General features: G+C 52.6%; 2 protein-coding genes across 7 annotated transcripts in view; both read left to right on the top strand.

Annotated features, from left to right (window-relative positions):
* The window catches only part of LOC101948742 (zinc finger protein RFP-like), a 1,201,957-nt gene that overhangs the window by 467,522 nt on the left and 724,729 nt on the right, over window positions 1-9,706 (top strand). The window lies entirely within an intron of this gene.
* LOC101952396 (zinc finger protein 850-like) overlaps window positions 2,194-9,706 on the top strand; it is a 58,369-nt gene continuing 50,856 nt past the window's right edge. For 2 of the 6 annotated variants that reach the window (XM_065564328.1, XM_065564331.1), the window contains exons 1-2: window positions 8,248-8,863; window positions 9,627-9,705. In XM_065564328.1, coding sequence (XP_065420400.1) covers window positions 9,682-9,705 — 24 coding nt within the window. In that variant the 5' untranslated portion in view covers window positions 8,248-8,863; window positions 9,627-9,681. The other 4 variants (XM_065564317.1, XM_065564322.1, XM_065564323.1 and 1 more) reach the window with 4 other exon arrangements.

Genomic DNA, 9,706 nt, shown 5'->3' with positions numbered 1-9,706 from the left:
TCTGTGTCTCATGAGTTTTGGGGTCTGCCCGGGGCCCTGATCTGATTTCACTGCAGGGTTCAAATCTCAGCCACACCGGAGTCAGACCGGAGTCACTGCTGGCTCGGGGGGCGGGGGGGGGGGGGGGACGGTGAGTGCGGATGGGCCAATGGGACCAGCTTCTGCCTGCCTGTCCCTGGGGGCTGCCTGGGGAGTCCAGGGCAGCTCATTCTTTAGGTGATGCCACCAGAGGGCTCCTGCTGTTGCTAAGGGAGGGGTTTACACTGAAATGGGGAACAATCCCCCAAAGTGACCCCTTTGTTTCTGCCCTTTTTCTAGCATTTGGCTCAGAGTTGCTGTTACTGGAAGGGTCTGAAGAGCCTGGGGGGGATGTGGAAGTGTGAAAACGGAAGAGGGGATTTGCAGCAGCCATCTTAGTGTTGTTAAGAGACAGAGCAGAAGACAGGCTAACCTTAACATCTCGAGATTTGTAGAAGCGGGGATTGTGTCAGGCGGATGGGAAAACTACATGGGAAGCTGTTTTCTAACCTTGCTTGAAGAGGAGAATGGACTGCTGACTAAGATAATGGGAAGGAAAATGTATAAACAAGATTCAGCTGTATCCGTTGATATACTGAGGGGAACCTATACATATGTGCTTTAAACTGTTGTACTTTGGAGACCTGCCTAAGGAAGGGGAACCCCCTGTCCGTAGGCTCCCCCTGCAATTGCTTGAAATAAACTGCCTCTGACTTGCTGCTAACAAACACAAGAGTGAAGACTCAGTTTCTTCCACAGGAATCTGGGGGTGACATGGACTGAAGCCCCTTCTGTAACCTCCCACATCGCCCCAACAGGCTGAGGAATCACATCCATGTTTTGCTCCAGATCGTTCCGTCTTCCAGGAGACGGGAAAAGGGAATGGCTGTGATGGAGCCAACTCAGGTAGGCGATTTTCAGGGAGGTGCTGGGCAGGGGGAGGGAGAGGCAGGGAGGAGACAGGGTGTGATAAACCTGCTGATTTTCTGAGTAGGCCCATTGGTGGCGGGGGAGGCGAGAGGGGACATTCTCCCATTTCTCAAACATGATATAACCCCCCTCGGCAGGGCTGGGAACATTTTCCAGACTCCCAGTGCTGGAGCCTGACCCCACTAGCCTGAGGCTGCTGTGAAATAAGAAGAGAAGCTGTTGGGATTCCTGTCCCTGTCCCCGACTCAGAGCTTGGCTTCTCATATCAGCATGTGGCTGGCAGGCGTGTGGGAAATGAGAAGTCCCTGCCCTGCTCCTTGTGCTCGGGGGACAGGAGCACTCAACTTCTCCCCACCCTGAAGCCTCCTGGCTGCTCTGAGCAGGGTGGGGGTGGGATTCTGCTACTCTGACCCTCCCAGAGCTTCTTTTTTTTTTTCCTTTCCCATGATGAGTGGGATTGTATCTGGGTCAGCAGGTGCTGAGTGAGGGACTCTTGGTTTTTCAGATGCCGGTGACCTTTGAGGAGATGGCTGTGTATTTCACCCAGGGGCAGGGGGCTCTGCTGGACCCCGCTCAGAGAGCCCTCTACAGGGACGTCATGCAGGAGAACAACAAGACGGTGACCTTGCTGGGTAAGGGATTCCCGTCCCCTCAGTTATTAGAAGCCGTGGAACCTGCGTGTCAGACTCTGGTCAGGTTCTTCCCCAGTCAGTTAGATCAGAGGGGAATGGGTTCCATAATGCAGAGCTGCCATGTGAGAAATACTTGCATCTCTGTGCCCTCTCCAGTGGGACATCGGTGTCAAAACCCAATGGACAAGTTAAACCATACCCACCCCTCCAGCTTTCAAAGGGGCATAAATCCAGCATTGTCCTGTCTGTGTCGTTTCTCGGCTGCACACACAATCCCTGTTCACCTCCCTCATTGGGAATAGCTCCAGCCACGGGGAGGGCCCTGGGCTCTGCAGGTTTAGAAAGAGGCAAGGGTTTAAGTGCAGAGCTGTGTGTGAGTCAGCAAGGCCCCCAGAGCGCACAGATCCTGGGAACGCCTAGTGAGGGTGTAGTAATAATTCAACTCACCTCCCCAGACAACTTCCTCTGCGCAAGGGACTCAGTGACCATGTTCCCGTCCTCTTGGATTCCACGTTGCTCCAGCAGAGCGCAGGGTAAGGTTCCACTCACGGAATGTCCTTTGTGACAAATACTCCACCAATGCTCCATGCACCCTGATCTGGTCTAATTCGACCCTCTGCACAGGATTTGCCATTCCGAAACCGAAGCTCATCGCCCGGCTGGAATGAGGGGAAGAGCCATGGGTGCCCGATCTCCAGGTCTGCAAGGAAAGAAAGCTTCCGAGATGCACCCGTACAGGTGAGGAATGACATAGGAACCATCTGGGGAATGAAGGAAGAAGTTGAGAATCCCAAAATATGGTGTGAGTAAGCGCCCTCAGTTCTTCCTCATCTCAGCCAGGACAGGGCTGTAGTCAGCTGATATCACTCACTCCATTCCACCCAGCCTCTTATCTGCAGGAGTTTTCTTCCCAGCTTTCCTTCCCTGTGAGTGTTTGGGTGGGATCTGGAGGCAGAATGCAATTGGTCTGTCTTTGTTTTGGGTTTTCCCTTTGTGCTATTCCTCTTTCTCCCCAGCACAATGACTCCTGTCTGGATTGTTTCTCTCTCCCAGCAGGTGCTGAGTGAGGGAGTGAGAACTAGGAGGGGAATCAACATGAGGAAGTTCCTGGGGAAGTGGAACCACAGGGACCTTTGTGGGAAGAGCTGAAGGGAATTTTTCCCAGTGCTTGGAGCAGGCAGAAGCCTGGGGACATTGGCACAGGTGAGAGAGGCTTCTGGGAAACCACCTAGGGAAGAAAGTGGATGAATCTGTTAGCGGTGGGGGAGGTGACTAGGATCCCAGAACGCAGCAGACAAATCCCAAGGAAGAGACACCGTGGCACTACCTTCAGTGCGGGAAAGGATTCATTGTGAGATCACAGCTTGTTGACACATCAGACAATCCATACTGGAGAGAAACCCCTTCAATGCTTGGACTGTGGGAAAAGCGCACAGATCTTAATAACCATGGGAGAAGCCACATTGGAGAAAAGCCCATTCAATGCCTCAAGTGCGGGAAATGTTTCAGTTCAAAGTCAGCACAAAAGTCACTTAAGAAAAGCCACACAGGAGAGAGACCACATAAGTGTGTGGACTGTGGGAAAAGTTTCATAAAGAGGTCACACCTTGTTCAACATCAGGCAATCCACATAGCAGAGAGACCCCACAAGTGCTTGGACTGTGGGAAAAGTTTCATAAGAAGGTCAGACCTTGTTTGTCATCAGGCATTACACACAGGAGAGAGATCCCACAAGTGCTTGGACTGTGGGAAAAGTTTCACATGGAGATCAGCCTAGGTTAAACATCAGAGAATCCACACAGGAGAGAGACCCCAATAAGCACTTGAACTGTGGCAAAATTTTCAGACAGAGATCACACCTCATTAAACATGGGAGAATCCATACAGGATCTAAACTTCTGTGACACATGACAAGAAAGGATTAAGGAGCTTGCATGTAATTGACTCAGATCAGGCCTTGTTACACATCAGGCAAGCCAAACTGGACAGGGACTTTATTAATGCTTGGGATGTGGGAAAAGCTTCAGTAACAGCAGAAATCTTAATAATCATTGAAGAATGCACACAGAAGAGAGACCCTATAAATGCCTGGACTGCAGGAATGGTTTCCATTGGAAATCAGCCCTTAATAAGAAAAGGAGGAGTCCGGGGGCATTAACAGATTTATTTCAGCATAAGCTTTCGTGGGTAAAAAAACCCACTTCTTCAGATGCATGCAGTGAAAATTACAGATAGAGGCATAAATATACTGGCCCATGAGGAGAAGGGAGTTACCTTATAAGTGGAGAACCAGTGTTGACAAGGCCAATTCAATCAGGGTGGATGTGGTCCACTCCCAATGACTGATGAGGAAGGGTCAATAGCAAGAGAGGGGAAAATTGCTTTTGTAGTGAGCCAGCCACTCCCAGTCCCTATTGAGGCCCACATTGATGGTTTTAAGTTTGCAAATGAATTGTAGCTCTGCAGTTTCTGTCTGAAGTCTGTTTTTGAAGTTTTTTGGTTGAAGGATGGCAACCTTTAAATCTGTTATTGAATGTCCAGGGAGATTGAAGTGTTCTCCTACTGGCTTTTGTATGTTACCAATCCTGATTTGTGTCCATTTATTCTTTTACGTAAAGACTGTCCGGTTTGGCCAATGTACATGGCAGAGGGGCATTGCTGGCACATGATGACATATATTACGTTAGTAGATGTGCACCTGAATGTGCCCCTGATAGTGTGGCTGATATGGTTGGGTCCTGTGATGGTGACGCTAGAGTAGATATGGGGACAGAGTTGGCAACGGGGTTTATTGCAGGGATTGGTTCCTGGGTTAGTGTTTCTGTGGTGTGGTGTGTAGTTGCTGGTGAGTATTTGCTTTAGATTGGGGGCTGTCTGTAAGGGAGGACTGGCCTGTCTCCCAAGGTCTGGAGGGAAGCTGGAGGCAGGTAGGTAAACTTTGCGGTCAGTAGGTTTCCGGTATAGGGAGGTGTTTATGTGACCATCACTTATTTGCTGTGGTGTCCAGGATCTCTTGTGTGGAGTGGTCCAGGCTGAGGTGGATGGTGGGGTGGAAATTGTTGAAATCCTGGTGGAATTCTTCAAGGGCCTCCTTCCCATGGGTCCATATGATGAAGATGTCATCAATGTAGCGCAAGTAGAGGAGGGGGCACTAAGGGACGAGAGACGAGGAAGTGTTGTTCTAAGTTGGCCATCAAATGTTGGCATGCTGTGGGGCCATGTGGATACCCGCTGACTTGAAGGTCCCCAAATCTGAAATGGTTGTGGGTGAGGACAAAGTCACAAAGCTCAGCCACCAGGTGTGCTGCGGCCTCATCAGGGATACTGTTCCTGACAGCTTGTAGCCCATCCTCGTGTGTAATATTTGTGTAGGGAGCTTCTACATCCATGGTGGCCAGGATGGTGTTTTCAGGAAGATCACCAATGCATTGTGGTTTCCTCAGGAAGTCAGTGGTGTCTCGAAGATAGCTAGGAGTGCTGGTAGCGTAGGGTCTGAGAAGAGAGTCCACGTAGCCAGATAATCCTGCTGTAAGAGTGCCAATGCCTGAGATGATGGGGCGTCCAGGATTTCCAGGTTTATGGATCTTGGGTAGCAGATAGAATACCCCTGGTCAGGGCTCTAGGGGTGTGTCTGCGTAGATTTGCTCCCGTGCTATAGCAGGGAGTTTCTTGAGCAGTTGGTGTAGTTTCTTTTGGTATGTCTCAGTGGGATCTGAGGATAGTGGCCTCTAGAATGTGGTGTTGGAGAGTTGCCTGGCAGCCTCCTGTTCATAATCCAACCTGTTCATGATGACTACAGCACCTCCTTTGTCAGCCCCTTTGATTAGAATGTCAGGCTTGTTTCTGAGGCTGTGGAAGGCGTTGCGTTCTGTGCGGTTGTGGTTATGGGGCAAGTGATGCTGTTTGTTCACAATCTGAGCCTGTGCACCTCTGCAGAAGCACTCCGTGTAGAAGTCCAGTCTGTCATTTCGACCGTCAGAAGGAGTCCACGCAGAATTCTTCTTCTTGTAGTGTTGATAGGAGGGTTCCTTTGGGTGAGTGCGCTGCTCAATGGCGTGTTGAAAATATTCCTTGAGTTGACAAAAGTAGGCTTCCAGATCACCACAGAATTGTATCATGTGCGGGTGGGTGGTGGGGCAGAAAGAGAGTCCCTGAGATAGGACAGACTCTTCTGCCGGGTTAAGTGTGTGTTTGGATAGATTAACAATATTGCTGGGTGAGTTAAGAGTACCCTTGTTGAAGCCCCCTGTGGCGTGTAGGAGTTTAGATCGTTTACTGCCCTTAATAAGCATCAGAAAATAAACACACGAGAGAGAACCCATAAGTGTTTGGACTGTGGGAAAGGTTTCACAGAGAGATCAGCACTTCTTACCCATCAGACACTTCACACAGGAGAGGGACCTCATAAGTTCTTGGACTGTGGGAAAGGTTTCATACTAAGCTCACAATTTATTAGACATCAGAGAATCCACACAGGAGAGAGACCTTTTAAATGCTTGGACTGTGAGAAAAATTGTAACTTTAGCTCAAAACTCACTCAACATGAGAAAACCCACTTGTGAGAAAGACACTATAAATATTTTGAAAGTGGGAAAAGTTTAATTGGAGCTCTCGTCTTATTGCACACCTCACATTCCTTCTTATGTGTTCTGACCAGTGTTCTCTCATTTTTTACATCCATGTGTGGAATGAATTTGGTTCTATGCACCGGTATGTGACACATCATCTCCATACTGGTGCACAGCACTTAATTCATGTGGTGGGGGTGGGGTTGGGGCCAAGAGAGTGTGGGAGGGGGCTCAGGGCTGGGACAGAGGGATGGGGTGCGGAGCGGTGAGGGCTCTGGCCAGGTGTGCAGGCTGTGGGGTGGGGCTGCACCTGAGGGCTTTGGGGTGCAGACTGCGTTGGGGAGAAGACACCCCCCAGCCCTCTCTCACCACAGCAGCTTGGGACTGGGTGAGAGGCACCTCTCCCCAGCCGTGGCAGCTGCAGTGGTGCTGGGCTGGGCTGAGGAAGGGGTTCCTCTCCCCAGCAGCTCGAGTGCACCTGGGCCACGCCTGCAGAGGGGCTCCTCTCCTTGCCTTCCTTCACGGCCCTCGATAGCCAGCTGGTCACGCCCTCCCCCTGTCCCACCGTGTCCTGCGTTGGCATGACAGAGAGTTCCCCCACTCACCCCACACTGATCCCTCTTGTGATAACCTCTGCACCCCATGTTCACCACTTGTGTAGGGTTATGATATTTTGTGTGCAAAGTGTGCCTGGTGAGGGATCATTGGAAATCTCATGATCTGCTGAATATTGTGCCATTGAAATGCGTGTGACACCAGTGCATGTAGAATGGTGAGATTTTAATATATGTTTGTTGCTAGGCTGACCATATTCCAGGTGCCCCAAAAGAGGACACTAATGGGGGGTGGGGCTGACAGCGGGTGTAGAGTTAGGAGTGCTGGAGGGGGTGCTGTGAGGGTACTCATGAGGTGAGGGCAGTGTTGGCCGCTGTCACAGTGGCAGGGCACTGGCAACAGCTGTAAGTCAGCATTGATCTGCAGAACGCCACCCTTTCTCCCCAGGGCTGGGAGTCTGGGCCTGGGTGGGCGGGATCTGGCAGAAATCAATCAGCTATGGATGCAGGTCAATTGGCTAGTTGGGAAGGTGAATAATCAGGGATGTTTCTGAGTTTCAGCACTTGTGCTCTGCAAACACCCCTGGACATTTGCTGTTATGGCAAAACCCCTCAGCAGGCTCAAAGACGAGGATCTGTCCATAAAGACCCAGACATATGTCAAAGTTTTTGTTACTGAAATATGTCATAGTTCTGGGGATTGTCCCACTCAAACTCCTCAGAGATGACAAAGGACCAATTATGGGTATTAGAAAACTCTTATCTGGCCGTCCATCACCAACAGGAAGAAAGGGGTAAACAAAGAAATTTATAATTCACCTGAAGGATGCTTTGGAGCTCACACACACCATGAAGTTGCCTGACCCCATGACTGTTGGCCCCTTACTGAAACTTAGTGGGGGGGGGGGGTTGGTTGGCTTCTCCCAGTACCAAAACCCAGGAAGTGCCAAAGAGAAATGAAAACCCTGAGACTAGTCCCCAGGGCGAATGGAGAGAGGCCAAGGCACTAGGTCAACCTCATTGACAGGGCAGGCAGGCCAATGAGGGAGTCAGGTGCCAGTTCTCTGTGTGAGCTGGAGCTGTCTGCCAGAGAAGGGCAGAGCTAAGGGGAGAGGAGCAGCCAGAGCTGGGTTGGAGGCAGAGGAGTAGAAGCACTGATGCAGAGGGAAGCTGGGTCTGGAGCAGTCTGGAGCTGGGGGTGGTGAGCAACTGGGGAGAGCAAGGGGGGGACCCTGGGCAGCGTGGGATGACATCATGTTTTCCATTCCCCTTTCCCATTTTTTACTTAATTTTTTTTATTACTTGCTGCTTAATAAATCATATTTGTTCTGAACTCAATGCATTTCAGAATGGCGACATCAGGGATGCGTCCGGAGTGAAGAGAGCACCCCAGAGTGGGGATACGACATCCTAGCCTCTGTCCTGAGTGATCGCAACAAAATTGGGGCTGCAGACCCCGCAGGAATCTTGGGGCCAGCGTTGTCGGGGTTTCAGACACCAGAGTGGAAGGGGAGTCCTTGAGGTCAGGCAGGTCTCCAGGTAAAGGGAGTGGGAGCAAGGACTCAGCTCCTTTTGCTACTCAGTTCTATCAGGGTGGTGTATAAGCCCGAAGAGTTCCCCTCAATTGTAAGATCGTTTCCCCCGCTTACCTCTGTGCATATTTTTGGTTTCTCGTAAAGTTAGGGGAATTATAGGGGAAAGTGTCAGAGCGGCCACCAGGGATAGTTGCTGGCCGCACTCTGAGGCCACCAAATTTGGTCGTGAGAATCCCTGGGCTAGATCCTCATGATGGGTCCTTCTTAGAGCCTGTGAGTGGAACAGGAGCCAGACACAGAGATGCTGCAGCGCGGTGGGTTGATCGCTAGGACCCAGGAGCGGCTGGGAGGCGGCTCTGGGGGGAGCGATCGCTGGGCTCAGGCCCGGCAGCAGGAAGTGACTCGCAGCCGCTGCGGGGACTCTGGCTCCAGGCTCCTGGCGAGATCCCCGAGCCCCGGCGGCTGGTGCTGGGAGCCCGGAGCCCTGGCTGGAGCCGGGAGAGGGGAATCTCCAGCAGGGCCCTTCCCGCTGCTCCCCAGGAGCCTCTCCCAGGGCAGAGCCCCCAGCCCGGCCAGGCACCTTCCCGGCCCGGCCCCTGCCCCAGGGGGCCCCGCTCGGAGGGAAGGTGAGAGAGCCCCCCCCCCCCCCCCCAGCACACCTAGGCTGCAGGGGGAGGAGGATAAAGAGGGGCAGGGGGGTGAGGGCAGGCGGGGGGAGCGGGGTGGGGGCAGGAGGCGGGTGCTGGGGATGCGGGGGGCAGGCTGGGATGGGGGCGGGAGTGCACTGAAGGGAAGATGGGGCGATGCGGAGGGATCGGGGGGATTGGGGGGCTGAGGGGAGCGAGGCTGGAATGGGGGAAGATGTCAGTGGGGGGCACAGCGAGGGAAGGGGGTGTGGGGAGACTGGCGGGGGACAGAGGCAAAAACCCAGCCCCCCCCCCCCCCCGTGCTCCCAGTGTGTTACTGTCAGACACACCCGTGGTGGTGGGGTCTGTGTCTCATGAGTTTTGGGGTCGCCCAGGGCCCTGGTCTGATTTCTGGGCAGGATTCACATCTCAGCCACACCGGAGTCACTGCTGCTTTGGGCAGGCAGGGAGTGTGGATGGGCCAATGGGATCAGCCTCTGCCTGCCTGTCCCTGGGGGCTGCTGGGGGAGTCCAGAGCAGCTCATTCTTTAGGTGATGCCATCAGAGGGCTCCTGCTGCTCCTAAGGGAGAGGAGTTTACACGGCAGTGTGGGGAAATCCCCCAAAGTGGCCCCTTTAGTTCTGCTTTTTTTCTAGCATTTGGCTCAGAGATACTGTTACTGGGAGGGTCTGAAGAGCCTGGGGGAAATCGGGGACTGAAGCCCCTTCTGTAACCTCCCCCATCGCCCCTCTCGCCCCGACAGGCTGAGGAATCACGTCCATGTTCTGCTCCAATCTTCCAGGACACAGGGAAGGGAAATGTCTGTGATGGAGCCAGCTCAGG

Source organism: Chrysemys picta, chromosome 12, assembly GCF_011386835.1.
Source record: "Chrysemys picta bellii isolate R12L10 chromosome 12, ASM1138683v2, whole genome shotgun sequence".
NCBI classification, from domain to species: domain Eukaryota; kingdom Metazoa; phylum Chordata; order Testudines; family Emydidae; genus Chrysemys; species Chrysemys picta.
Note: the sequence above shows the minus strand (reverse complement) of the source record. Positions and strands in the feature narration are given on the sequence as shown.